Raw genomic sequence first — 26,973 nt, 5'->3', positions numbered from 1 at the left:
AGGCGTAAGGAAAGGTCCAGAGGAAACGGGCAACCAACAAGTAGCACTCAGCTCACAAAACTTACAGGGTTGCCAGCGACCGTGGGACGAGCACCACGCACTTCCTCTCTAACTTCTCTTTTTACACCTTTCCCGCCAGTAGCGAAAGAGTTTCCGACGGCCAACCCGCTGGGAACGCCGCCAACAGCCAGCAGCGACTCTAAAGTTCAGAACCCTTTCGAAGCACTTGGTTGCAACGACCTCAATTTTTGCCATCACCACAAACGCCCGAAAACGAACAGGTTGCGATGTAAACACTCGGGGCTCTGAAGCGTTTGATCAAGACGCGTGCGGCGCATTAAACCCAACAGGGGTCTGCGGATGGACGGAGTGCAAAACCCATTATTCCTCCACCTCTTTCGCGAGCGGAGTGTTCTTGCAACGGGCGCTAATACGTTTCGTATTAATATGCTGACCCCCAATACCCTGACAAAGTGGGGAATGGCCCGTGGTGACATCTAGAAGTTCGGGGACACTCCGACTAGTAGTGAGCGCTACTTCGAAGAGAATCACCCTGCGACCATAGGGGCCTTTCGGCACTGCACGGATGAAGAACTAAACCTCAGCACATCCCCTCTGATACCGAGGTGGTGTTAGCGATGGTCTTTCAGGGACCACGTCAGAGGCACGAAGCCTTTCCATACCTTCGATGAAAAATACTCCCGACTGTGCCAAGCCCTGCGCTGTGCACTACGGAACGATGTGTTCCACCCCCTCCGAGTGTACAGCGGAAATGTTAAGCAGAATCCTGATTTGATTGTTGAAGGAACTTGGTAGAACGTGGGTGACATCCCCCCGCTGGAGAACCTGGTCTTGACGTGTGTGGACTAGAGGGGGGAAACATCCTTTTCCTCGAGGGTAGACGAAACAAGAACATTGGGTAGCGGGAAAATGAACAGGGGAAAGCGTTGTATATTTAATTAGCACTGAATTTAAAATATGTCCGAACATTAAGAAAATAAACAAATGCGTGCCTGTATACACGCGCAAAAAGCATTCTCCCACTCGATCTCGCTTTTTACCGTGGAAAGAACACAACCATCTACGCAGTTGAGTAGGGTAAATAAAGCCGGCTGGGGAAAATAGCGGCCTTGCGAGGCCGCGTTTTGGTGGGAAAAAAATAGAGAATGGTGTTGGCGTGCGTTCCAAGACATTTGAGATATATTGTGCTGGCCGGCTCCATGAAATGCAAGGATCGTCGGCAGGGAAAGTAAATCTTTGGAAGAGTACGGGAAATGTGATATTTTTCCGATACAATGTCTGATTGATTATAAGCGGTAGTCGCACATGATCAAGGAACCACAAAAACACCAAAACTTCACCATGAGACCAAATAAGAAAAAACACAAGAATGACCCAGAGGTTGAACCACCCCCTCAAACACACTTTTGCTACTCGGGGAGTAAAACCGTTGCTTTGGGTGTAGCATGTCATTCCTCTGTCACCGCTTTTGCCCCCACACTCAAACTAAGTCGTGGTGGATGGGGACTTCCATAGTGTTCGGACACACGTTGATGAACTGAAATTTCACGGGTGGCGCGGATAACGGCGAAGCCTGTACCTGCAACTCTCCTGAAATGGCTGGAATCCGAGACCCCTCCTGAGTTCACGTAGACAACATAAATAATCCCTAGAATGGTCTGTCTTGTGGCGTCACGGCACGTCCCACACTATAGGTTTGTGCCTTCGGTTTGTTGGGTTCGTCTCCTGTGAGAATTCGAAGGTTTCCCACGCGGTTCGTTCTGGCTCCTTATGAGGAGCAACGCAGGTTCAGTATCAGCTCCGGGTGATGGACGAAAGCAATTACTGTTCCCTCTCTTCTATGGTTTCTGGTGTGGAAATTCAACTGCATTAGGCAAACGTGAGCAGTACCTTGTTGCAGTGCTGTGGTATGCTAATTCCGCTGAAGCTTCTGGGGATATGCGACCAAGTTACCGGTAGCACCGAATGTCGTACAACTATGGCAAAAGTTTTATGCATTTACTGATGCCTTCCCGTGTGGCAGGAGGTTTTCATGGGTATGAAGGGAAAATATTCTTTTAAAAACTTTTAGGATAAACCTTTTCTTCTCAGATATAGTTTTTACTTTAGAATTGTGGAGCTCAATGAAAACAAAGAATTTTCTTATATAAATCTACTAGAACCCGAAGCACCTCTAACTTCATTACGAAAAGTGGGGATTGTCAACCGGTCCCTTACGGGAGGAGCCGCCTATGTGCCTGGGTTTGAACTCCAACGGCCAACCCTGACAACTTGCTGAGAGATGGCTGTGGCGTCCTCGCGACGTGGCGCTGCCAGGAAGTTGGATAGTGCATAATGTGAGACTACCAAGACACCGAATATACCGCGTTCCCTTAGTTGTGGGTGTGCGTCCCTCCCTGCATTTTTTTACTTACAACAGTGCCGCGCAGAGCTTCAGCAAATCTAGGTTTGTTCTGGACTTGTTTACTGGCTGGTATTAGTCGATTTCGAGAGTTGGAAAATCTAAAAGGCTCACAGGAAGCACCTTTAGAAAAAAAAAAAATGGTCGCGCTAGTCCGAAAAAGCCTAAATCAGGAAGTTTTGGTTACCAGCTTAGCGGAATGTGTCTTTTCCGGTCGTCTGGTGGCTAGTGCAGTGTGTCTGAGGAGTCAGTGTAGGTGATAAGAGAAAATCCTTCACCTACTCATGGAAACTGGGGCTTCGCCGGCTCGGTCAGCCCTCCCCAACGCTTGGTTGACCTAAACGCGGAACACATGGCCCTTTTCTATTGACGACACATCGTCTTGTGATAGAATTAAAAGTGGGGACACCCCGTGCCTTCGACATATATCGGCCGTTAGGTCATTGATGGAGAATGATTTGGAACGCAGCGTCAGACTACATCTCTCCTACGGTCGTATCTTTGAAGGTAAGTCAGCCCCTGCACTGGCGATTGGGCTGTTCGGGAACGAAACCTGATACTGACCTTCGACATCAATGATCCTAGTGCTCTTACTTTGTTACCAGAAAAATGGGTCGGAACTGTGGCGTAGAGTGTTGGGCCCCCCCCCTAAAGGGCTGCAGTTGCCCTTGAGAAGCGGGTGGCTCTGAAGTAGGATCGCGCCCACCCCGTCTCTTTCTCATCGACCGAAGCATAACATACAGCTGAGGGGTTGTGGAGCAGACAATTGAGGACCCTTCGTTTTCACTCACATCCAATAGAAGCCGTCTGTTCCGCCTTAGCGTTTCTGCCACAGCAACCCGTCCCATAGTTCCTGGACGAAGCCCTCTCGTTGCCGAAGACGTGGCGGCGGATGTGCGGTAGCTCCTTCCTTGTGGAGGGGTCGGGTTCTACTGCCCCCAAGCCGGTCTCTGATCTGACACTGCGCTGGTCTGTAGGCACGTGTGTGGCGCAGATCCCCTCGCAGGCCGGCAGTTTGCTTTTGTGGGCGTTTCCGTTACATGCCTTCGATCGTTTACTTCACCTAGTCTATCACTTCCTACGTTCGCCTCCCGCTTTGGTGCTTTATTCTTGGTGTGCTTCGGGTACTGTGACCCCGACATGAGTGGAAACTTCTTTCAAGGCCTAGTGGATTGGTGCTTGTGGATGGCGTTGACGCAACTCGGCGCTGAAAGCCCCGGCATCTGCTTTCACGTTTGGTAAACGGTGTGGCTGGCCACTGCGATTCTCCTTTCCCTGTAGCGTCGGGAGCTTCTCAGGGTCGCTGGAGGACATCAAATGCTTCCTGCCGCCTCCTCAGACCCCGATCTTTTTGTCTCCCTTATCCAATTCGTGTTGTTAATGCGGTTTCCACTGGTGTTGTTGCCGGCGACTCGTGACGGCGGAGGGCCGTGGTAAAGCCGATGCGTCTGCGCTGAGGGGGCTGTCGACACGTCTACTGCCGCATCGTTGTTTCGTGCTCAAAAAAAAAAATGGGTGTAGCGTATCGATTTTTACACCGTAACGTCATTTGTGCCATATGCACTGATGCTGACTCGGTTGAAAGTCCTTGCCATTGCTAAGTATGTTTTTGATTGTCTTCCAATTTTGCTTCTCAGTGATCCCCTCCAACTTTTATGTGGACGGAGCTCTGTCCAGTTGACATTTCTCATATGCGCGGGGGCTCTTGCCGCATCGCTATGGATACCGCAAACCGCGATATACAGTTGAATGAGTGTGTCTTGGCGCGACCATGTTCGGTTTTGAGGCCCCGTTGATTTCGTGCTGCGTCTGTATTTGCCCCTTTTGGAGCCGCAGCAGGTCCTCGCTGGCACTTTTAAAGTTATTATGCCCCTTGTAATATAACTAATACTTTTTTTTTTTAAATTACACACAACAGTAGCACACACAATCCACCAGCATTCTAGCCTATTATTTCCCGCGAACGCACGTACTGCGCATCTTAAGGGAGTGCCGCATATATATATATGGTGGATCCTTCTGTGCTGCTGGCATATTGCCCCACGCACGATTTTCAACGTATTGAAGCCGTTGTCCGCGAGTGGCCTGGCGTGGAGGCGGTGGGTTCTCTACGAACCAAAGAAGGTAAAGATAATACGACGAGCGTTTTCATTAATTTTAGCGACAAGGAGGCTGCTAGGAATGCCACTTCGCGGATAGATGCCGTTCCGGGGCTAGTACGAAAGATTGAAGAACCAAAGGCTAAGCAAAGGATGCGCAAAATGGGAAAGAATATGTTAATTGATCCTGCAATGGAAATTTTTTCCTTCGGGGCGACTGATAAATGGGACGTCACATTCAATGAAAGAAAACGCGAAGGGAACCGGCGACGCCACCCAAGCGTGATAGGCCCAGGTAGCGGCAGCGAGCGAACAAGTACCAAAGGGAATAATGCAATTCGACACCATCCATTTACGCCACCCGTGCGGGCCAGCGTAGCATTGGTAGACAACGTTCCTTTTAACATGACTAACGATCAGGTAGCCCGATTATTTTCGCCGTTTGGAGAGTTAATCGATCTGAGCCGTTATGAGACCATGGCAATGGTGTTCTACAGGTCGCCTGATTCTGTTCTAAAGTGTATTCAACAACTAAACGGAAAGACTGTGAAGGGGAAAATTATCACCGTTAGCAGTGGGGCAATAACAATCCCGGGACTATTAGCAGCAGTGGTGGGGGTGCAAGTCCACAACTGAAAGCTAGATAAATTAAGTAGTCGAATAAAAAGCGAAGCACGGTACCAGAGAAGTCGTCATGATCCTTTGACCTGTTTGCTTCCAACTCTCTAATATGAACTTGTGAAACGTCGGGTAAGGGGAGTGGGTAATGTGTTGTGTGTTATGGTAAGTTTCCCTAGATCTCGCTTTAAGCAGATAAGTTGTCAGAAGCTACGCATGCCCCCTAAAAACTCTCACTTTTTTTGAGCCTGTTGAGAAAGGGTGGCCTAAGGATGCTGAAAAGAACGTTAACTGTTTTAGATCAAACATATGGGCCACACAAGTCGTACAAGTATACGTACATGCCGGATCCACGCAAGTTGGCACCAATAGAAACCACACAGCGATCGGAAATTGTTCCACAGTCCATACGTCCTCCTACATCTTATGTACCAAACCACGAGACATTTCTAGAAAGAGCTGATATACACCGTTTGAGGCCCACGAGTGACTTCAAGGCATCGTTTAAGGACTGGAATGATTTATTTACTTGCGACAAACGACAACTACGTGTAAGGGGAATCCCACGGATGTCTCGAGACGCTATTCGAACGGCTGTTCAGGCGTTTCAGAATGGAAATCCACCTGAGAGATTTGATACGAAAGAAGAGTGGCTATACTATAAGCAATTCAAAACAGTTGATTACAGTTATCGCGTTATACCGGAGCTTCCTGAGAAGTATCGACCACATCAGAGTGGTATTGACCAGGCACCGTTGCCCGATTATCGGGAGATTAACAAGATGCCTCAGTGGGCAGAGTGCGAAGAGCGACGACAGAGTAAAAAGACAGTGTGAGCAATATGGGCTTTGGGGTTCCCCTCTGACCACTTTCCTTCGCTAGGTCGTGCAAACGGTGTCCGAGACTGGTGCTTTATGTATCGACTATGCTCTTTTTTTTTTTGCTTTCCTTTTTTTTGTGCGTGTACCTTTATTTGTGCTTTTTTCACAACTGATCTTGCTCACTACAGTTATTCCGCAGGATAATCTATGTCTGACGTACCATACGATGTTGCAAGCGATGTTTCCGATCTGGACCCGGAATCTGCGGTGCTCGCACCGGTCCAGAAGCGCATTGAAGCGCAACTTCGACAGCATCTGGAAGAGGTCATGCAGCAGATCTATGAAGTAAAGAATGAATTATCTAAGGCTCAGAAAGAAAGGGAGCAATGCGGTGTTGAGCTTTACAATTCCCAGCAACACCTTGCCAAGTTGCAGGAAACTCTTGAGAAATGCCATGAAAAGCACCTCGCAACAAAGCAAAAACACGAGGAAAAGCTTCAAGAACGAGAGGAACTTGCTGCGCAGGCAGACACACTTCGGAAAAACATTGAGGACCAGCAACGACAATACGAACGTCAGCAGGCGGATCTTTTAAAGCTTACTGAAACATTAGTGAAAGTCCAACAGTTTAATGAACAACTCAAAAACGAAGTTCAAGTGGAGCGCCGTGCTGCTTTCAAAACAGAGGAAGATATAACCAACTTGGAGAAGGAAAAGTTGAAGCAAGACAACCTTATAGACTCTTTGGAGAAACGTGTTGTTCTGCTAGAAGAAGAAATATCCACGGTTAACTCCCAGGTCGAGAACCAGCAAAGGGAAACCCAGAAGGCTCGGGAAATATTAGCTGAAGCTTTGGCAGAAATGGAGGCAATTAATTTTGAAAAAAAACAATTAGTTCAACAGTGGAAGGGTACGCTCATTGGGATGCAACGGCGTCACGAAGCCATGAAAAAGACAGAAGAGGCACTGCAACAGCAGAAAGATGAGCTACAAGTGCTCGAGAACGAGATAATTGGGACTAGGAAAGACATTAAAGGCGTTCAAGCAGAGACTGCCAAATTGGCTGAATTCATGTCTCGAGTTGACAACGAAGTTACCGTTCTAGGGAAGCAGATCGATGTCCTTGTGGAAAGAAAGGAGAAAGGCGCACGTGAATACGTGATGCTGAAGGATAATATTGAACAAACAGATGCAGAAGCCAAAAAGCTGGAATACGAGGCAAGAACATACTCTACCGAAGCTGCCGATATCGAGAAGAAGATGTTGAAGGTTTCTAAGGAGGTGGTCCTGATGGAAAATGACATACTCGAGTCACTTGGTAAGCAGTCCTCACTGAAACAAGAGTGCCACGGTACATTGAGTGATATCGAAAAAATGAAAGGCTCCATTAGATCCAAGGAGCTTCAAGTGGCACAAATGGAGAACGAACTTGCTCGCATTCGTGTGGACACACTGCAGGCTCAGTCACATAATGAGACCCTGAAAACCACATTGGGCGATCTCGAAAAGGAGCTACAAGCTCGTGGCCTGATGGTCGAACGCATGCAAATGGACATTCACCGTCGACACGACGAGATCGACAGGAAGCAAAAACAACTAGACCAACTCAACCACCAGTATGAACAACTTGTCGCTGCTTATGGCGCCGACAAGGGGGAACACGTAGGGCCCCTGGAGGCCACCATTAACAGTCTTTCAAAAGCAATTGCGGAAAAAGTCAATGAAAATGAGGCTCTCCAACAGGAATGGATAAAACTGCAAACAGAGTTGGTTAACTGTAAAAACAATTCAAATGAAGTGAACGAAGCGATTCTTGAGCTCCAGGCCCAGAGCACTGTACTAACACAAAAAAGGGATCGACTTCTGGTAAATATATCAAACGAGAAAAAGGACATTGCAAACCTCGAAAACAAGGCGAATGCCATGCACCTAGAGATGAAACGGGTAAACACTCAACTTTGCAAAAATTCCGATGATCAGAAGAACGTTGCCAACGAAGCGTTTCTTCTCGAGAATGATCTCATTCGTAGACTCCAGGAAAAAAAGCGTGAGGCGATCGTGCTTGAGCAAAAGGTGGAGGAAGCTAGACAGGCGAAAACCGAACTCCTTGAACAAATTATGAATCATGAAAGTGATATATTGTTTTGGGAGAGGAAAATGCAAGTTGCTAAAGAAACTGAGATGGCGTTAGATCCTTCGGTTGGTAAAGCAGAAGTAGAGAAAATGAGAAAAGAGATTGGGATCATGGAACAGCGAGTCAGTCACCTGCAGCGTGAACAGCGGTTTTTAATTGAAGAAATGCAGAAGTCAATTGATCATCGGGAGATCATCAGGGCAAAAGGCCAGGCGATCCAAGAGGCTGCCAAAGTGAACAAGCGGGGAGTGACGAGAATGGATATTGAAAAAGAAAGTTCCAGGATGTTTAAGGAGTTAAATGAAAAAAGACAAGAGGCGCAGCTAAAAGAGCGTCAGATCAAGGAACGTCTTGCTTCCATTGAGAAGACAACGGCCGAGGCAGAATCTGTTCAGCGGGAAATAGACACTCTTGACGAACAGATTTCCGAGCTTCGCTCACAACTTGTTGTCGCTCAAAAGGAACACGACCGTTTAGAGGACGAGCGACGCGCGAAGAACTCGAGTCTCCAGCGCATTCGTGACGCAGAGAAGGGAACGTACAAGTCCGCTCTAGAGTTAAAGCATACGGCAGCTGAGGCATCGAGACTGAACGAAAAACGGAGGGCATTCGCCGAAATACTAGGAGAGCTAACCGACAAATACCCTGAACTTGCGGAGGATCTTTCTGATATAGCATCATCTCTGCACTGATTATCAGTTTTAGAGTTGTGGGTAACACATGGGCAACTATGGGTGCGTGATGTATATTGAAGTGATCTCCAGAGGATCCAACCAGCTATGATGTCTCAGTATTTTTTTCTTTTACATTTCTCTAAGGCAAAAACATAATATTTCAACTCGTCTGGCACTGTGGCCGCAACCAAAAATAGTGCACGGTAGTTCTACCCTTTGTTAGATCACCTGTTGAATTTTCATTACCCACATACCGAAACTTGTGATATTAACCTGTCCGAGCACCCCGGTCTTAGGAGGATATAGTAAGGAGTGACTTGATTCTTGCCGGATGAGTGCTGAGGATGCACTTGTACCATGGTCAGTTTCTTACATATTTAAAAATATCGAATCCGATGCGGATTACCGGAACAAACTACTCGCGATGGCGGATCGTCTTCCCGATGTCGCCTCGCGTACCATTTTGTGTCCGTTGTTTTCACGGCGACTGATACAGCAGACGGAACGCTCCTCTGCCCTGCACATCCTCTCATCCATGTGCAGACTCGCAATCGCTCAACAACGGCGCTACGACGCTGAAATTCGTGGAGAATCTGGTAATTGTGAAAAGGAAGGAAAGGTGGTGACTGCAGTTGATGAGGTAACGTTCGCCGCTCAAATAGTGGGCAGCTTCATCAATACGTCGGTATTGGATCTGAGTACAGCCTTCTTGCCGTTCAGTGGCACACAGCGGCCACATCATCTGACAATTCTAGCCAGTCGAACGCAGGAAGCAACTGAGTACTTCCATAAGTTGTGCAAAAACGAGGGCTGCGCTCGTGTTGCACCCACAGCAGTACGACGAACTTTCTCGCTGCTGCCAGCGAAACGAGAACCGCGGCTTTCTCGCCATCCGCTACCATTTTCACGAAGGTACAACCTACCCGCATGCATGACTGCGTTGCATTGTGTGGCCCAAGACATACGACCAGCAGAACAAAGGGGTTTATTGAGAAAACTAGATACGGCTGGCCCAGCTCTCCGAGTTCATTCTCGTGACACACTTAACGAGAAGTTAGCGAGAAAAAGACGGTTGGAAAAGAAGGCTGTCCCTTCGTCGCTAAGTCGGCCAGCACCGCAGTTAATACGAAGAGAAACGTCGGCACCAGATGCGCCACCAACCCCAGACCCCCGGTGTACCACCGACCAATCAGAGCCACTACACAGCAAGCCCTCTTCTGTTCCACAAGAACCGATACCAAATGCAACATGGGTAAAAGATGGTGACCTTAGGGTAGTCAACGGGAAAATAGTGTACTTCGAAGAGAAGTTGGATGACAGTGACAATAAAAACGACATCCCCATCGAAGCGTCGGAAATTGAAACAATGAAAACACGGGAAGATCAATCGAAGAAGAAAAAAGATAGTACAAAGAAATCAAACAGAATAACCGATAAAAACGTGCGAAAGGATCGGAAACACAACGCGTCACCGAAAATAAAACACAATCGCCATCCACAACAGAGTATACCACTGAAATCGAGGGAAGAACTTATAGAGATGGTGGAAGCTCTTGATGTGTCGTCTAGATTAAGGCAAACATTCTGGATTGGACTGGCCAAAAGGGAGGATAAGTAAAGAAAAACCGCGCACCACATTTTTTTTTTTTAAAAGGTATTCCTTTTCGCCGCACCCGCCGGACACAGTGTGTTTTCACACCTGACTATTCTTTTTATCGGAGTTGCTTTGCACTTGCTTGTTCCCGGGTGAATGTGAAGCTGACGTCCATTGGGCCGCAGTGCTTTGTGCCTCCAACGTACTTAACACTCATCTAATCTGCTCTTGCAGCTCTGTCAATAAAGGAAGTTAGGCTTCGAGGGGTCCGTTAATGGCAGGGACTGGTGCCTTTTGGTGCCCTGCAATGGAACCTCGCGGTAGGGAGCTAGAGAAAGTTGTGCATTCCGTCATTGCGCAAAACATATTTTGCACGCATCACACGTTGGCTGTGCACGAACTATCCGCGCTTGGAAAGAGAGGGAGTCTACCGGGACAGTCGCGTCCCCAGCGAACTTGTACGGTGAACGGACGGGGTGACGGAACGAGGACGGGGGAGAGCCCGTTGAGCGAAACTGTTGCGTTCCTCGTGCGCTCCTCAGGTGTAGGCTACGACGCAGAGGGAGAGAGTCCTAGCGCAGGGGAAGTGTCGGCAGCGTCTCCGGCACCATGTGATGACCACCACGAACCAGAGGTGGCGACCAGCACCGCGCATGAGGTTAGGCGTGTTGACGCGGCAGGGGTGTCCCCAACCCCCAGCGCGCTCGCAGCCCTCATCGAGGCAGCGCGTGCGAGGGAAACTGTAGAAGGTGTAGGGCCTATCAAGACCGACAGTGGCGTCTGTCATGTAATGTGCCCGGCGCCACCACGTAGCGGCGGCGCCACCGCCGACGGTGAGTGCCGTGGGCTACGGGTAGGTGCACAGACGGGGGATGATGGGGGTGACGAGTTTGGTGTGTCGTTGCAACAAGGCAACGAACCGGACTATAGCAAAACCGAGGAGCCACGAGGGTGCGTCGCTGCTTCAAAGCATCCACTGCAAATGACCCGCGAGGAGTTCCTTGCACAGTATAAGCGAGCACCGCGTCGTGGGGAGATTGGATACGATGCGGAGAGCGTTGCTGCTGCGGAGTCCCTCGGCTACGTTATGAGCGGCTCTCGCAACCGGGAGAAACAGCATTATGTTGACAGCATCCAACAAAAACTACACGAAAAAGAGGCGCGGAAGCTTCGCTTACAGTTCCGAAAGGTGGAGGACGAGCGAAATGACAGCGCCACTGTCGAGACACTCCTAACGCTGATGCGGCAGAGGACTGTGGGTGAAGTAAAGAAGTTGTGAAGGATCCGCTACTGCTACTGCCCGCTGGTTCTAATATCTCGGCGGTTGGTTGACAAATTTGTGGTTGTAACTCGCTTTTTCGTGTGCTCAGTTGTAAGTTTCGATTATGCGTGTGCGCGCGTGCTTCCACCGCCAAACCCTAGTCTCACCTTTCTTCCTTACTCGTTGTGCAGAGCTAACGCCGTCGCAAGGAAAAGCTTCATGTGCATCGAACAGCTCGTGCACTCTGTCGGTGAATTCTTCAAGACCGCGGTTGCGTGCCTATGTTGTCTCCTCATTGGAGGCCCTGTCCTCATCGGTGTTGGCGTACTTTTCCTCTCCAGCGACGACCCTCGTGACAATTTCAAGAAGGCGGTGAGTGCATTCGACCCAAAGCCCCTGGAGAGTTGGACTGGAACATTCAGTGATGTGAAGGCCACCGTCAGACGGCAGTCACTGTCCGTCGCGGGTTTTGGTCCGATACCGTCCGTTTACACTGAAGCCACCGTCCCGGTTAGCGGTAACACCGATGGCAGCCAACTGGTAGTGAAGGTGAACATTAACACCGTCGCACCGTTCACGCGGAGGTCACCTCTTCATGCAACAAGGGAGAGATGGTTCTCCTGCAGTTCTTCTCAATGTTCTGGATATTCCAGAAAATGTGACTGTCAAGAGAAGCACGAGCAATTTAGGAACAAGTGCTATTCACAAGGTGGCCAATACACTACTCAAACCTCGAAATGTCGGTTGGGTGAAAAGTGCGGCTACTGCAAGCAGGAAGTGTATTTGTCCAAGCTCTATCTTGTCGCTGCAAGCGATGGAAAAGGGGAGTACAGGGAAAGTACCCAATATCAGAGCGCGTTGTACAGTTTTGGACATCTGTCCCAGGGATACGAGGCGGTACCCCAGGATAAGGTTCAGGTGCAGTTATACAGTGAGGGAGATCCTTTCATCGCACTCGAGCGTGAAACGATGGGCGAGGGTGAATTCGGCGTTCCGAATCGGACAATGGGAATCGCTTGTATCGTGGCCGGATCGCTGCTCCTTCTTCTGGAAATTGCCGTGTGTGTGTGTGTAGTTTGCTTCTGTCTGAAGCGTAAGGGCTCTTCATCCAATGATACGGGTGATCCTGATACACCTCAGGGGGATGGCTCTCCTTATACATACGGACAATCACAACCACCACCACCACCAGGTTATGCCTACGGCCAACCACTGCCGCAGCAGGGCTACACGTATGGGCAACCACCACCGCCGCAACAAGGTTATCCCTATGGGCAACCACCACCACCGCAACAAGGGCACACGTATGGCCAACCACCACCGCCGCAACAAGGAGGGTATACTTATGGGAAGCCACCACCGCAACAAGGGTACACGTATGGCCAACCGCCACCACCACAAGGAGGCTATACTTACGGCCAACCGCCACCACCGCCACAACAGGGTCACTCTTATGGGCAAGCGCCCTGCCCCCAACCAAATCCTACAGTGTAGTTAACGCGGTTAGGACAGTTCTTTTGTCATTGTCAAAGCGTGGTCAAGAACCATGCGTGACAATGTGTTTTCTTTTTTTTAGATGAGCGATATTTTTTTTTTATTTTACTCTTTGTTGTTTAACTTTCGGGTATTGTATGACTCTATTTAGTTGAGTCGATTGTAGTGGATGGTGTACGCGGTCGTAGTTTTTTTTTGTTTAGCGAATGTGTGTTGGTATCCGTGGTGGATGAATTTCGTCACGTTGATGGCAAGAAGGTAAATATTTCGCGACTCACGCACAGCTCTACCACTACAGATTGTGAACTAAAACCCTACCAGTATCATGCCATCTACATCGGATTTGGGAGGGTTTTCCATTACTTTTGTCTGCCCACCGTGTTCCACTGCTTTTGGTCCCCTTTCGTTGTGGTTGGCTCTTTTCTGCTGTTGACAAGGTAAAGGACATGATCTCGTGTGTTGCTGGTCGTGGGGCAGGGTCACTTTCAGTCTGTTCTCTGTGTGATGGTTCCGCTGTTGCCCTCTGCGTCGAGACGGAAATTCTCGTCGCCATCCGCGACGGTGCTGAAGAGGAAGCAGTAGTTGTCCTCTGCGGTGGCCAGATAGTTCGTGGTATGTCGTTCCTTCGTGCCCCTGACGAGCGTCTGTGCCTTGTTTCCGGTGGCGACGGTAAGTTTATAGCGGTGCAGGACGTATCGTCCGCAAGGCGGGCAAATGCTCATTCCTTGCAACTGGGGAATGCTACCGTTGACAATGCTACGCTGCTGTTCCGCTCGCGGCCTCACACAAAGCGCATAACACACGTAGCCGTTTGCGATGGTGCAACTGTGTTGTTTGCAGACAAGTTTGGTGAAGTGTTCCGACTGCAGCTTGTATGGACAACAGGTACTGGGCTGGCGTTGGCATCCGATGAAGTGGTTCATGCCTTCCTACTTCAGCATTTCAGTGTGCTGACTACCTTCTTTGTATCGTCGGCCATTCCGTGGATTGGTTGTGGGAATAAGGGGCCAACACCCGATCCGTTCCCGAGGCGTCGCCTGTTCACTTGTGACAGGGATTGTCACGCACGAGTCAGTCTCTATCCTGAAACGTTTCGAATCGAACAGTATTTGTGGACTGGAGCACCACAATCAGTGGTAACCGCCATAGCGGAGATCCAATGCCAGGTGGAAGAAAGAAGGTACTCGCACTTCGCCGTGGGTAACCGGAATGGGTGGGTGCACCTGTGGACTGCAGACAACGCTACCGGGGCGGTGGGGGACGCCAGTACGACACCCTTCGTCCCTTCCGGTTCCTTCATCGAAGAAGATGCACGAACCAGCGGTGCAGGTGCTGTGCTATCCGTTGTGCATGCGTCGGTACATGCCGGGGAGGTGCACGGTCGCGGAGAAGTCGCACTATCCCAGGGCATCCTTGTTGCCTACGAGGGGGTACGCGACGTGCTGTTTGTTCCTCTTGAGGAAGATGGTACTGGTGGCAAACTGTCACTGTCCGGTTGCTGTGCCTTACGTGTAGGCTTAGAGTCTCCTCCCCTTGCGATGGTGGGCCTCGGTGGCGACAGAGCAATGGTGCTCCAGCGGAGCGGCCGGGTGCAGGTGGTGAGGTTGGCGTATGCGGAGTCTTGTGTCTCGGCTCGTGTATGCGAGGAGTCGTGGTTGCGGGGGTTGTCCAACCTTACCCAGCGCCAGTTAGGGGCTCTGTTGGGTTCCACCGATCCCTTCTCCCAGTGGAACTATGACACTGTTGACCCGCGGACGCGCAGGCGGGGGAGAAGTGATTTTTCCGAAGGCGGTGACGTGGATACGGAGGATGGTGACGCGGTGGATTGCCCCGTCGATGCCATGAAAAAAACACGCACTTGAACTGCCTGTGTTATGGACCAGTGATGGTGCGCGGCGGCGAACCCATACCCTTTGCCGACGCATTTGCCGCTATGGTGTCTTGTGCTGTGTGTCATACGGTGGCGGTGCTGTCATCATTTTTGGTCTACCAACCGGAGATACATTTGCTGTTGTGGGTTGCGGGGGTGGTCGAGTATGACCTTTTAAACTTTTGCGGTCATTGAGTTGGTGATGGTGTTAATTTTAACAATACCAGCGCTTCGCCGCGTCATTTGATGGGTGTTCGTAATATTGATGTTGCCTTCACCGACGCGGTACCTGCTGGGAAGAATCGGCGCGGAAGCTTCGCTCTTTTCCTTTACTTTTGGTTCTTTCTCTGTTGGGGTGTATCGTTTAGCATGTTTTGTTCCAAAAGCCCTCCTGCATGCTCGTTTCATCATGAATCCTTCAACAGTATTGGTGTGGTTTGTGGTTATGTGTAATTCCGTAGTCGCTTTGTGATTGCGCGAGCGTGCCCGTTTGTGTATTAGTGACTGAGCCTGCGTTGGTAGTTACAGTACCGTACCCGATGGGTTGAGGAGTGTGGAAACATGCCTTTTTTTTTGAGGTTTTCATTCCCCGATGGTGCTACACGTTCACACGAAAGGGAAATAATCTTCGTACATTTCAATGGATGTCAACGATGTCAGTCACAAACAACTACCAAGTTTGATTGGATCCATTACAATGGCACTTCGTGTCAGTTCAGTTCTTCAGTTGTTTTTAACCCGACTATGCACCGCCCTGCCTATGTGTCCACGGAACGATATGACCTTACGTGGGTTCGTCTTCCCCATGGGTTAGTGTGCAGCCCATCTTTGAGAATGTTTGTACCCCAAATGAATGCGGCCAGGTGTACAGAATCTGATGGCGTTAATGCAACTATACTGGAGTACAGACAATGTAACGAAGCGAGGAGGCACGACGTTTATCGAGACGATGATTTAATATGTGAGAGTTAAAGGTCCACATAGCTTTTTTATTGCTTCTAATTATACCAGACTAAACGAGCCATTTGTTCCTCCTATCGCCTTTCCCTTGTTGCGCCGGCGTTGTGACCCGGCGGCCGTAGGTGTACTGCTCTAGGTTGTTGTCATGGGCACGATTTTTAGCAACGTTCGCACACACGAAGAGGTTCCTCCTGAAGTGAAGGATAAAGTAGAACCAATAACATACGTACCCGCTCCGGAAAGTGCTCGGCCCAGGGATGGCCGCTTCTGCTCGTCGTGTGAAGAACCATTCTGTTTTTACTTCACTCCCAGCACTAATTGTGATTGGTGCGGTCGCCAATTTTGTACCCATTGTTGTCCCGAGCGGTACCTGCTGAGGGGAAACCCTTGTTGTCCGGATTGTACGAAAAGAGCGTATACCATTAAGCGTTCTCAGCTGCTCAAAGAGCACTTGTCGATGATGTCGAGCACTCGGTCCGCAGAGGTCCATGTTGCCAATTAGCCGTTCCGTCCAAAAGATGCAGCCGCAGTGGCTGTTTAAACCCTCCCCCCTGCTTACTGCGACTTTCATTTTTTTTTTTTAAGAAAAAAAAGGAAAACCACTTGACTTTCGCGTTTTGCACAGGTATGATTGCGGGTTGATACCTCTTCCCAGCCGTGGCATCCCAAGTGTAACTCACTGGTAAGTTGGATGATGGTTTGCGCAATCGACGCTGGTGCCACTGCAGGCAGGTGCACAGGGCTCACGCCCACATAAAATGGGCCGAAAGGAAGGTGAACACCCAGAGAATAAGGATGCATAAGCATCTCCACGGCAGCCACCCGTAAATAAATGTTAGTCACCCCGTAGCTGATCGCTTACCGTTTGTAATTTCACTGGTGGGAAAAAACTCTCCGCCACTTTTTCTCGTATGTGGAGCGAAACGAGGTAGCGGCGCGAAATAGTACAACTTCAGACCAAAGGAAGACCCTTTACCCCTAAAGCATCTATGCGTCACGCTGTCACAAAATTATGCATTCGCGCTACCGCTGGTGCAGGTGGAGGTGGACGCACCGACAGTGCTGTGTTTCCGGGACGGAAGTGTTGCGCCGTAGGTGAGACTGATCATGGGTCGGACGTAGAACCGTATACCGTAATTCGGGAGGAAGGAAGTAGTGTGGATGTGCATGCTTGGGTGAGTGGCGTTGAGGTGGAGCGCTCTGCAGTTGAACAGCTCCTGCAGTTGTCACGGTTGGGTGATATTATTCAGCACCCCGTTGTAGCCATGCCAGATGTACATACCAGCAACGGTGCCACTGTAGGGACGGTCATCCCAACAACACGGGCAATCATACCAGCGAGTGTTGGGGTGGATATCGGTTGCGGGATGATCGCGGTGCGTACGAGCCTGACACAAGAAGATTTACCGTCGTCACTGGCTGCCCTCCGACTGGCTATCGAAGTTGCCGTCCCACACGGGCGAACGCACAATGGTAGAAGTGGGTTAGATGCGGGAAGCTGGCGAAACAACATCCCAGAGAGCGTCGCTGCTGTGTGGCGGACGCAGTTGCAGAAAGGCTTTGAGGAGATCTGTTGCATGCAAAAACACATTGAAACTAGCAACCACATTGAACACTTGGGCACTCTGGGCGGTGGAAATCACTTCATTGAACTATGTGCTGATGATGGAAGGAAGGTGGACGTGGGTGAAAGTTACGTTGAAACTGGGAATTCAGGGAGCAGCAGTGCCACATATGAAACGTCCAAAGGCGTTTCCCGGCAACCTAACATCTGGGTGATGTTGCACAGCGGTTCGCGGGGGGTTGGAAACCGCATCGGAACAATATTTTTCGAGCTCGCCAAGAAGGACATGGGGGCCCACCTAGCAAATCTTCCGAGTGCCGACCTGGCCTATCTGCGTGAGGGTTCTGAGCACTTCGAACAGTATGTGGAAGCTGTTTATTGGGCGCAACTCTACGCAAAGCTGAACCGTGAGATTATGCTGGACAACGTGCTTCGCGCGGTGCGCAAAACAATAGGTAGGGGGTTTTCCGTTGATGCACTTGCGATAAATTGCCATCACAATTACGTTCAGCGTATGGAGTTGAGTGCTGGAGTGCACGTGTGGTTAACAAGGAAGGGGGCTACATCCGCACGTGCAGGCGAGCTTGCGGTCATTCCTGGAAGCATGGGAACGAAAAGCTACATTGTACGTGGGAAAGGTAATCCAAAAAGTTACTCATCCTGCTCCCACGGAGCTGGCAGGCGTTACAGCCGTGGTGAGGCGAAACGGCGTTTCACCTTGGAGCAGCATAAGACGGCAACAAAGGGCATAGAGTGCCGAAAAGACGCTGACGTTCTAGACGAGACACCCATGGCGTACAAGGACATTGACGACGTTATGCGTGCTCAGGATGATCTTGTGGAGGTTGTATGCGTGCTCAGACAGTTGTTGTGCGTTAAGGGGTAAGGCGAGGGGCACTGTAGCTGGGGCATTGCACTTTGCGGTTGAATTCAAATATGTGGGGTGGTTTGCGGTCTTCGTGCTTAATATCTGTTGTTATTTGACAGTTACTACTTTCGGTGGTGAGCCAGTTGCACGGTGTTTCCTTGAGGAACCTCTTTTTTTTTTTTTTGCTAGTTGTCGCCTGCTTTCCACCAGGCACAGTGTTTACCGATGGCTGTGAGGTCACAGCATGCGTGGGGAATACTGCAGTGGCTTCTTGTAGGGACCGTGGGGGTTCCCCCTTCAGTTAGCGTTGTGTGTTATTAGCTTTTTTTCTTTTTTTTATTTTTGCCTTCGGCTGTGTTAGAAAAGGTAGCCATGGAGCGCTTGAAGTATTTGATGCATGATTTTCGCATTGAGATCAGTTTTTGGTATGAACTGGAAAAGAGGAAACTACATGAATGGAGGCTGTCCGAGCCCATCATTCGCTCGCCAGTATTTGGTGTTACGAGTTCCTCATCTTCAGGTATCTATCGGTCATTAGTATCGCTGAGGGCGGAAAGCTTGTCCGCGAGCCGTGTGAATGTCACGAGGCGTCTTAGGGACGAAACATCGGTGAGTGAAGGAGACCCAATCGACGACCATTCTGGTGGTACCGGCACGAGTTTGCGGTGTGTGCACACACTACACGATGGCTTTATTCAAAACTTTAATACGGCTAAGCAACTTTACCAACTTCCTCGTCGTAGCGCATTGTGGGATATTTTGAAAAAGTCACTTCTTCTTCCTCTGTATACTTGTTGCAAAAATAAGTGCGAGGAAAACGTAACTGAATGTCCTTCTGCGGAGGAACTAGCGTGGGAAGACGTAAACTTCTCAATTATGGCGCTTTACACGTACGCGGACCTTAAAAGCCACCGTTTCCTTTATTCGGTTGCCTTTCCTGTTTTTGATCTTGGCTCTCCTGTCTTTGTTCAACGGCGCGTAAAAGGTGGTTATACTGCTGCTGGGTCTGAATTTAAAGGTGTTTACTTTCCGAATCAATTTGCTGTTGACCGCGTTCATGCGCATTTGTTGGAGAAACTGCAGAAGAGACCCGAGAATGGACCCAATCCCTTTATTGTCGTGCGATCTTCCGCTGCTGATGTGAAGGGTAAAGGAAACAATGATGATGGGTGTGTTATATTTCTACCATTCTCGCCCAAGTCTATGGAAGCAGCGTCGAATCATTCAATGCCGTTGATTGCTTTCCTGGACTATTCTTCTGAAGGCTCGCCCGGATGGGCTGTGCGCAACATTGTTAGTGCTCTTCGATTGGCGCAGCCACTCATTACTTCGTTTGCTTTATACTGCGTGCGGAACAACGATGTGTCAGAGAGCGTCCTCTTTCACTGTATGTGCGAGCCACTTTCCTATACCTTAGAGGAGGTTGTAGAAGGTGTTAGTCCAGCCAAAGTAGTTGGCTGGGTGGATCCGGAAAGCGACGGTGGGGCCCCGAGCGTTCACACTATTGATCTGGGCCCCCTGATGTCTCCGGATAAACTGGCCGACGCGAGCGCTGGGCTTAACTTAACTTTGATGAAGTGGCGCGCGCTGCCTGAACTTAACCTCGATAGGCTGGCGCAGTGCAAAGCTCTACTGTTAGGGACAGGAACGCTCGGTTGCAACGTGGCACGGCAGTTGCTCATGTGGGGTGTGAGGCATATCACACTTGTGGATCGCGGTAAAGTGTCATTTTCAAACCCGGTTCGACAAACACTCTTTGAGTTGTCTGACGTCAACAACCCACGGGAAGAAGAACGAAATAAAGCCATTGCCGCAGCTAAGGCACTGAAACGTATCCTTCCTGGTGTAAACGCACGTGGTGTGCCATTGACAATACACATGCCCGGTCACCGCGTGGACAAGGCCCGTGAGGAAGAAGTAAAGGCAGAAATAGAGGCTCTGGATGAACTCATACGCTCACACGATGTGGTGTTCTTGTTGACTGACAGCCGAGAAGCGCGCTGGTTACCTACACTAATGGCCACTGCACACTGTAAACCAACCGTTAATGTTGCACTTGCATTTGACACATATGTTGTTATGCGCCATGGATTGGACCCACCGGAAGGCAGTGACAAAGGGGTGAAGTACGTTCGTCTGGGTTGCTACTTCTGCAGTGATTCCGTCGCCCCTCGGGACAGTATTACCGCTCGCACGCTTGACCAGCAGTGCACTGTCACTCGGCCTGGTCTCTCAGCGATTGCATCTGCTATTGCAGTGGAGTTGCTTGCCCAACTTTACAACCACCCTCTGGGATTTGCCTGTCCTCCTTACGTCCAGAGTGAGAGGGACGCGACACCGGGGGTCTCCGATTCCGTTGCAGGTGGCGCTGTTTGCCCTTTGGGCACGATCCCACAGCAAATACGTGGTAGCGTCGCCCACCACAACGTTTACACACTCCATGGTTGCCGTTACGAGCAGTGCACCGCATGCTCCGATCCTATCGTACGCTCATACAAGGACGAGGGGTCAGCTTTTGTGCTACGATGTATCAACGACCCTATGTACATTGAAGAAGTAAGTGGGGTGAAAGCATTTAAAGAAAGTTGTGCTCTTGATAGTTGCGACGGCTGGGATGATGATGTGGACAATCAGTAGGAGGAGGGCGTGAGTGTTACATCGTGGTTTTTTTTTTTTTTTGGGGGAGGGGGAGACATTTTTTCGTTGGCGGGCAACCGTCTGCTGAGGCCCGGAAAAACAAGATTTTGTGCCTATCTCAGGTGGTGTTATAGCGTTTCTACATTCCAATGCATGTTAATAATTCGGCCTCAATGCTCGTAAATTCTGGGAAACAAGTTGGTCTCGTCTCAACGTACACCTCCCATTTCCCCCGTGTGTCTTTAATCGTTGTTCGTGTACTCAACTAAGTAAAGGAATTTGTTGTGTGTGTTTGTGTCGCCCGACACGCCACGAAGAAAAAGATCAAGTACAGAAAGCTGAACCGGGTTGCCGCCTAATGCCAGTAGCATCCGTGTCAAACAAAGGTGCGAAACGCCAGCGAGACGGTGATGGCGGGGGCATCGTCGAGAGGGCCGCAAGTCATTCACCCTACTCGGCAGCTATAGAGATTACGAACGGAACCACAAGAAAGGCCGTGGCCGACTATCTAGAGTGCAGTGGCCTCGTTAGCTCGATTTCCGACGTTGATGTATTGCTTAGTTCACCTGCCTTTCGTCATGTGGTGCGGAGTTTCCTGGTTCCACCTGTCTCAGCAGTGTTTGATGGTCCCATGGAACTGGGTGTTATTCGGCTTGTAGCCAATAACGACACAACACTCCTCTTTACATCAGATAGTATCGATCCCGTAAACGTCCCTTCCGAAGTGGGGCAGAGCGTCTGTATGGGAGACGTCGTGATACTACAACGAGCACGTCCGTCGTGTAAACCCGGTGATGAGGGACACGAGAGTAAGCACCTACTGGAGTTTTTAACCTTCGATCCGTCTTCACTAACGGATGCCGGTGATTGGTGTCACGCGGCCTCATGGAATGCAGTAACTACGGCGAAATGGGTGCAAGAAATCTTATCACATCCCCCTGGCTTGGCTCAGGTAACGTGCATTGTTCAACCCCTTGCAGGGCTCGGAGCGGACTGCACCTCCTCGAGTCGCCGCGTTAATTCGACGGGTTGGTCCCGCTCCCTGCAGCTGCCCCTTCTACTTCGACAACTCAAGAGGGTGACGGGTGTCTCCGCTCGGACAGTGCTTCAACTGAAGAAGGTGATTTTTTCTGTGGTCCGCCTTTACGTTGCTATATTAAGCAACGCAGAGACTGTCGCTCCACTTCCACATATACTAGGGGAAGCGATACGTCAGTTCGTCGCCTCACCCCTTTTTGTTGACGGTCTCACGCTGGTGTTGAGTGAAATGGCGGACTCAGTGTCGCAGTCATCGTGGGTTGCTGCCCAGCAGTCGGTGTTGGACGCCATATGGCTGGGTCTTCGCTATACGTGCGGAGAGCGGGCACCTACCAACTGCGGAGGCAAAACGGATTGTGATTCACTGCAGCAAAAGTTGCATACAGAGGCGGAGCGCGGTGTCCACGCTGTACTGCATCGCCTTACATCCATATGGATAGATAGCAGAGGTGTCGACGGTGGGAAGGCAGATAGCAACCAGCCAGTTGCACAGCTTGTCGAAGAGTTGGCACGCACCGGTCTGTTCCGCCACTTTGTACATTGGGTGCGGCACAAAGAGCAGATGGTTGAGTCTTCCAATATTGTTGGTAATGCTCACTGCCCACCAACCATGCAGGAGATCAGAGAGCTTAGGGGGCTCCAGAGGGGCACCGTCAGGGAAATGATGGCGGCCATGGCAAGTGCTTACACGCCCTATCTTCGTCAGGAGGCGCCGCGTTTTGTTGAGAGTTCCATACTGGCAGCGTATGCGGAACTGTACGGCCCAGCTGCTCGTGCAGTAAACCATTTCGTTAGCGAACCTCCGCTGAGCGAGGGTACTGGGGACAGAATGGAACGGTGGTGGCCACATATCTCAGTGACAAGAGTCAATCAAGCGGCGGTCCGCTCGTCTCTGACCAGTTACTCCTTGGATGAGATTCAGCTACATGCTTTGTTTGGCATGCCGCTAACGGCCACGTTGCGTGCGGCAAAGGAAAAGAAAGATTTCACTAGGCTGGGTGAACGGGGTTCTACCTTTGGTTATCTAATTGTAAGACTGAACGGAAATGTTTTTGTTTTCCCCGTTATCGTATGCAATGTGTCCGACTGCTCCAGCAAAAACTGCACTGATGGAGAGGTGGGTTGGACCATTTGCACAGTCGACGCCTATGTTCTCCGTGACGGAGACATGCTGCCCTCACTTTTAGGAGCAAGCGCGGCGGCGTCGGTTTCTTCAGACACAGGTGAAAATTTTCCGGAAGCTTGGTTTGTTTACGAAGACGCGCACGGTGACGGTGAAAAGTTGGGCGATGCACAGCGCCCGCAGCTCGGACAGGAGCCTCCACAGTTTTTCCCAAAAGGAACTTCGGCAATTTCGTATATATTGTACATTCGGCACCTTCAGTCATTGCGCAGACGCCTGCAGCATGAGGAGCGGAAGGATGTTTATGCTCCAGGGCGTCTGAAGAGTCTTCAAGAAAAGGGTAGCGCTTTACAGGGACGTATTCTTTGGTGGGGAAACAATGCAAACGACAGCATTAGTGGCAACGTAGCAGGCACTAACCTACCTGCTTCATTTGGCAGCAGTGAAAGCGTAGAAGACATGTTCGTAACCTCCACGTTACTTCCCTCCGACGGAGAGCACCTACGGCGTTGTCTTGACGACCTTACGGAGGCCACGACGCTAACTCCTTCGCAGGTAGAGTGTATCCACACGTTGACAGCGTCGGGCCGTGGCGTCCGTACACTCGTTGGTGCTGTTGGAAGCGGCAAGACTGTAATAATGCACGCGGCGAGCCTGGCTCGTGGAAGAGTACACGAGGAACTTCGGAAAGAGCATGCGCCGTTGTGGCACTCGTTGATCAAGCAAAGCGGGCATGCGGTTTCGGGTTATGTGGCCAAGCTTGCGATGGTAGAAGATATGGATGATCTTTTTTATGAGGCAGATACTTCTTCTGGGCGTGACTTACTGGAGGAACTCACCAGCGAAGCGATTTTAAACATCAACGAGCACGTGCAGTTGAGTGAGAAATTGAAATGCTGCCACGCGCCGTTGCTATTGCGACCGAGGGCATTGAAACACGACCCTCCGAAGTATACCGACCGAGTGCTCCACGAGGCCAACGTTAAGGATAAGTTTCACTCATTGAGTGATGCCCTGCAGCAGAGCTACGACCGTTCCATGAGGGCGCCCCTGACAGGTGTTCTGAACGTGTGGTTACGTTCCCTCAGGCGTTTGGGAAATCTCATTAGTGTCGTGCAAGAGTCATTGGATGCTGCAGGCGAAGGTGAATGGAAATTGTTTACCGAATTCCTATCTTGGATCATGACACAAAAAGAGAGAAACGACACTTTCACTGAGGCGAAGCTTCGGGGCGAGTCGTGGATGACTTTCCTTGGTACGGATCTGTGGGAATCCGCAACAGTGGTGGATGCTGCTGCTTTCCTTTCAGCAGACGGGGGTAGTGGGGCACGCGACGCGCCGGAGTGGCGAAGTATGAAGCCCTTGATGGGAGGAACGTTCAAACCGGTAACCCTTCCAAACGCCGCTCGTGGCCTCTGCGATTATGGCAAATCTGAGGCCGCTGGGTGGCTGGCCGTATACGGCGAAAAGCAGACCGAGTTCCTCAATTTTTTGCAAAAAAGAATCATGGATGAGGTGCAATACATCTTCTCCTTCTTTCTTGATCTGGTCCATATGGTGGCGGCAACGTCACAGGTATCAAAGGTGACTGTGCTAACTGCCACGAGGGTTTCGCTGCTGCGAGAAATACTTTTCATCCGGATGTGGCAGCCTCGCTACCTTGTGATTGATGACTATGATCAAGTAGAGGATGCACTCTACCTTGTGCTTTCACCGGCGTCTGTGGTTGTTCTTTCTCGGCAGATGGACGCCCCGCTGCAATCAGAGCAACAGATTGCCCTGGCAGTCCTCAAGGCTACCCAGAAGGAGCTTCAAGGAACTTCATTCTTCTCCACTGCCGTTTTGGGTGAAGCCCTCCGTTTTAGCGCACCTGAGCTCCACAAAGGTCTCCTGCTGTGCCGTAATAGTCCTCTCGTTAAGTATGCAGCGTCACGAGGTGAAGCACCTGTTGTGGGCTCCAGTACAGCGGAGGCCAGCGGTGATCACGGCTTCTCGGGGGAGGGTACCCACCAACCCGTCCAAATCCCGGGATTTTCCTCTTCCTCTTGTGTAGAACTGTGGACGCACGCTGTGCCTATTAATGTAGGCGTTACATGTGACGGCCTGGGAGCTGCATTTGCGCGCGCCCGCATCAAGCAGGTTACTCCCTCGTACGAGGTCATTGTTTACTGCAGTTCCTCTGTCGATCGGGACGTCATCATAGAGGGAATGTCGCTCTGTGCCGAGGGGGATCAGGCGGATCTCACCAAGGTTGTTTATACGCTGCCGCTCCTTCCTGACGCATTTGTGGAGCACGATGAAGAGTGCGATGTTGCGGTGCTCTGCCTTTCAGGTTTGGCGCGGTCGATAGGCCACGTTAGTGGTTTGCAGCGGCAGAAACGGTGGGAACAGACGGTGGCGGAGAAAACATTTGTTGGGTGTGTGGAACGATGGCTGTGGAAAGCTGCATCACGTGCGCGCCGTGGTGTGCTATTGATTGGGAGCAAGGAATTGTTTCGCTTCCTTGACCCGTTGCAACGAATAGAAGGATTTGCTCAACAGCAACGCGATCGCGGTGAGTATTGGCTGCCTACCGAAGCCAAGTGGGCAGCGCTGGCGCTACGCTGCCCGGAACACGCGAGCAGTCGGCAGTTAGCCATTCTAACATACGCAGACTACTGTGGTTGCAAGGTCCGCGTAATCGGTGTCCGGGAATGTCGATCATTTTGCCTCGCCCCCTATACCAATTGCACAAGCACAGCGCATGCTTGTCTTCACGCATGCCACGTCCCCTCCGGTTTTTCACAATCTTGTACTTGTGGTGTAAAAGGTGACTCGAACTTGCTTCACGACAGGTGCCCCTTCCCCTGCGCAAGGGATCAGCGGTGTGGCCACGCGTGCTTGCGCAGCTGCTATGAACCGTGTTCTCCGTGCGAATTCGTCGGTCTAAAACGACTGCTGTGCGGTCAAAGTGTGGTTACGGGCGTAAATGACAATGGGCCAACGATGACTGTTGTATACCACTTCCAACGGGTTCGATGTGGGGAAGAGCCGAAACCTTGCGAGGAGAAAGTGACGGTTCGCTGCCCCCAATGCAAGACCAGGCTGACGATGCGCTGCAGTGACTTGGTTGCCCGTGGGGGGTTTGAAAACTTTTCTATCGGCGAACTTGAGTGCGAAGGTTGCGTTGCGCTGTATAACCGCGTTGCAAAGGAGTTTGGCTTGCGGGAAATTGAAGCGATGCAAAAGCGCACTGCTGGCGAGGTCAATGCTGATCTGAGCCTTCCTGTGCAACAGCTACCCGCTGAGGCCCAGGAAAGGTTACAGAAGCTCTTTATGATCGCGGTGAAAAAGGGTCAATTAATGCTTCAGAAAGAGGCGTTAGAGACCATGCAAGGAGGGGAGGCATCAGAGTTCCACAGGCAGCAACAAATATTTAACGCACAACTAAGCCAACAGGAAGCGGAACTGCGAAGTCACCGTGACCGCGCCCAAGAAAACATTCAACTTTGGGAAAAGAAATTGAAGCAAAAGTATGAAGCACAGCTTGCAACAAACGAGGAAATTGAAACGGAGGTGCCATCGATGCTAAGCGAGGCCATCGCTGAGGAAGAAAGGCAGCAGCAGTACAACTTCGTGTAGTGCCTTGAAGAATGCTTTTGGACGATTGCAGCCCACTAGGCGACACAAAGCGGAACATGTGTTTTGACATGGGTGCAGCGGTAGGGGGGTCTGGTCTCTACTGGAATGGCGACCCTTGTGTTACTGCCTTCCTATGATGTGCCGTGCACCGTGCGATTAATGGCTACAAATAGGT

At 50.5% G+C, this 26,973-nt stretch overlaps 13 protein-coding genes across 13 annotated transcripts; 12 read left to right on the top strand and 1 right to left on the bottom strand.

The window, feature by feature from the left end:
* Positions 1-729: 729 nt before the first annotated feature.
* On the bottom strand, positions 730-1,473 carry TbgDal_X13620 (hypothetical protein; the record flags this gene model as incomplete). The annotated part of the gene is made up of 1 exon (XM_011780227.1): positions 730-1,473. The coding sequence occupies one exon, from the start codon at positions 1,471-1,473 to the stop codon at positions 730-732; it is 744 nt and encodes a 247-aa protein (XP_011778529.1).
* Positions 1,474-4,428: 2,955 nt separating this feature from the next.
* On the top strand, positions 4,429-5,157 carry TbgDal_X13610 (RBP23; the record flags this gene model as incomplete). The annotated part of the gene is made up of 1 exon (XM_011780226.1): positions 4,429-5,157. One exon carries the CDS (start codon positions 4,429-4,431, stop codon positions 5,155-5,157), a length of 729 nt encoding a protein of 242 aa, XP_011778528.1.
* Positions 5,158-5,411: 254 nt separating this feature from the next.
* Positions 5,412-5,975, top strand: TbgDal_X13600 (hypothetical protein, conserved; the record flags this gene model as incomplete). Its single annotated transcript, XM_011780225.1, has 1 exon — positions 5,412-5,975. The coding sequence occupies one exon, from the start codon at positions 5,412-5,414 to the stop codon at positions 5,973-5,975; it is 564 nt and encodes a 187-aa protein (XP_011778527.1).
* A 192-nt stretch (positions 5,976-6,167) lies between these two features.
* TbgDal_X13590 (hypothetical protein, conserved) lies at positions 6,168-8,786 on the top strand (the record flags this gene model as incomplete). The annotated part of the gene is made up of 1 exon (XM_011780224.1): positions 6,168-8,786. One exon carries the CDS (start codon positions 6,168-6,170, stop codon positions 8,784-8,786), a length of 2,619 nt encoding a protein of 872 aa, XP_011778526.1.
* Positions 8,787-9,099: 313 nt separating this feature from the next.
* On the top strand, positions 9,100-10,386 carry TbgDal_X13580 (hypothetical protein, conserved; the record flags this gene model as incomplete). Its single annotated transcript, XM_011780223.1, has 1 exon — positions 9,100-10,386. The coding sequence occupies one exon, from the start codon at positions 9,100-9,102 to the stop codon at positions 10,384-10,386; it is 1,287 nt and encodes a 428-aa protein (XP_011778525.1).
* Positions 10,387-10,636: 250 nt separating this feature from the next.
* On the top strand, positions 10,637-11,641 carry TbgDal_X13570 (hypothetical protein, conserved; the record flags this gene model as incomplete). The annotated part of the gene is made up of 1 exon (XM_011780222.1): positions 10,637-11,641. One exon carries the CDS (start codon positions 10,637-10,639, stop codon positions 11,639-11,641), a length of 1,005 nt encoding a protein of 334 aa, XP_011778524.1.
* Positions 11,642-11,842: 201 nt separating this feature from the next.
* On the top strand, positions 11,843-13,117 carry TbgDal_X13560 (procyclic form surface glycoprotein, putative; the record flags this gene model as incomplete). Its single annotated transcript, XM_011780221.1, has 1 exon — positions 11,843-13,117. The coding sequence occupies one exon, from the start codon at positions 11,843-11,845 to the stop codon at positions 13,115-13,117; it is 1,275 nt and encodes a 424-aa protein (XP_011778523.1).
* Positions 13,118-13,563: 446 nt separating this feature from the next.
* TbgDal_X13550 (hypothetical protein, conserved) lies at positions 13,564-14,979 on the top strand (the record flags this gene model as incomplete). Its single annotated transcript, XM_011780220.1, has 1 exon — positions 13,564-14,979. One exon carries the CDS (start codon positions 13,564-13,566, stop codon positions 14,977-14,979), a length of 1,416 nt encoding a protein of 471 aa, XP_011778522.1.
* Positions 14,980-15,548: 569 nt separating this feature from the next.
* Positions 15,549-15,959, top strand: TbgDal_X13540 (hypothetical protein, unlikely; the record flags this gene model as incomplete). Its single annotated transcript, XM_011780219.1, has 1 exon — positions 15,549-15,959. The coding sequence occupies one exon, from the start codon at positions 15,549-15,551 to the stop codon at positions 15,957-15,959; it is 411 nt and encodes a 136-aa protein (XP_011778521.1).
* Positions 15,960-16,092: 133 nt separating this feature from the next.
* On the top strand, positions 16,093-16,449 carry TbgDal_X13530 (hypothetical protein, conserved; the record flags this gene model as incomplete). Its single annotated transcript, XM_011780218.1, has 1 exon — positions 16,093-16,449. The coding sequence occupies one exon, from the start codon at positions 16,093-16,095 to the stop codon at positions 16,447-16,449; it is 357 nt and encodes a 118-aa protein (XP_011778520.1).
* A 487-nt stretch (positions 16,450-16,936) lies between these two features.
* TbgDal_X13520 (hypothetical protein, conserved) lies at positions 16,937-18,397 on the top strand (the record flags this gene model as incomplete). The annotated part of the gene is made up of 1 exon (XM_011780217.1): positions 16,937-18,397. One exon carries the CDS (start codon positions 16,937-16,939, stop codon positions 18,395-18,397), a length of 1,461 nt encoding a protein of 486 aa, XP_011778519.1.
* A 354-nt stretch (positions 18,398-18,751) lies between these two features.
* TbgDal_X13510 (autophagy protein, putative) lies at positions 18,752-21,016 on the top strand (the record flags this gene model as incomplete). Its single annotated transcript, XM_011780216.1, has 1 exon — positions 18,752-21,016. One exon carries the CDS (start codon positions 18,752-18,754, stop codon positions 21,014-21,016), a length of 2,265 nt encoding a protein of 754 aa, XP_011778518.1.
* Positions 21,017-21,374: 358 nt separating this feature from the next.
* On the top strand, positions 21,375-26,798 carry TbgDal_X13500 (hypothetical protein, conserved; the record flags this gene model as incomplete). Its single annotated transcript, XM_011780215.1, has 1 exon — positions 21,375-26,798. The coding sequence occupies one exon, from the start codon at positions 21,375-21,377 to the stop codon at positions 26,796-26,798; it is 5,424 nt and encodes a 1,807-aa protein (XP_011778517.1).
* Positions 26,799-26,973: the final 175 nt, after the last annotated feature.

The sequence above is a fragment of the Trypanosoma brucei genome, chromosome 10 (genome assembly GCF_000210295.1).
Source record: "Trypanosoma brucei gambiense DAL972 chromosome 10, complete sequence".
Classification (NCBI taxonomy): domain Eukaryota; phylum Euglenozoa; class Kinetoplastea; order Trypanosomatida; family Trypanosomatidae; genus Trypanosoma; species Trypanosoma brucei.
This window is presented reverse-complemented; position numbering and strand designations above follow the sequence as displayed.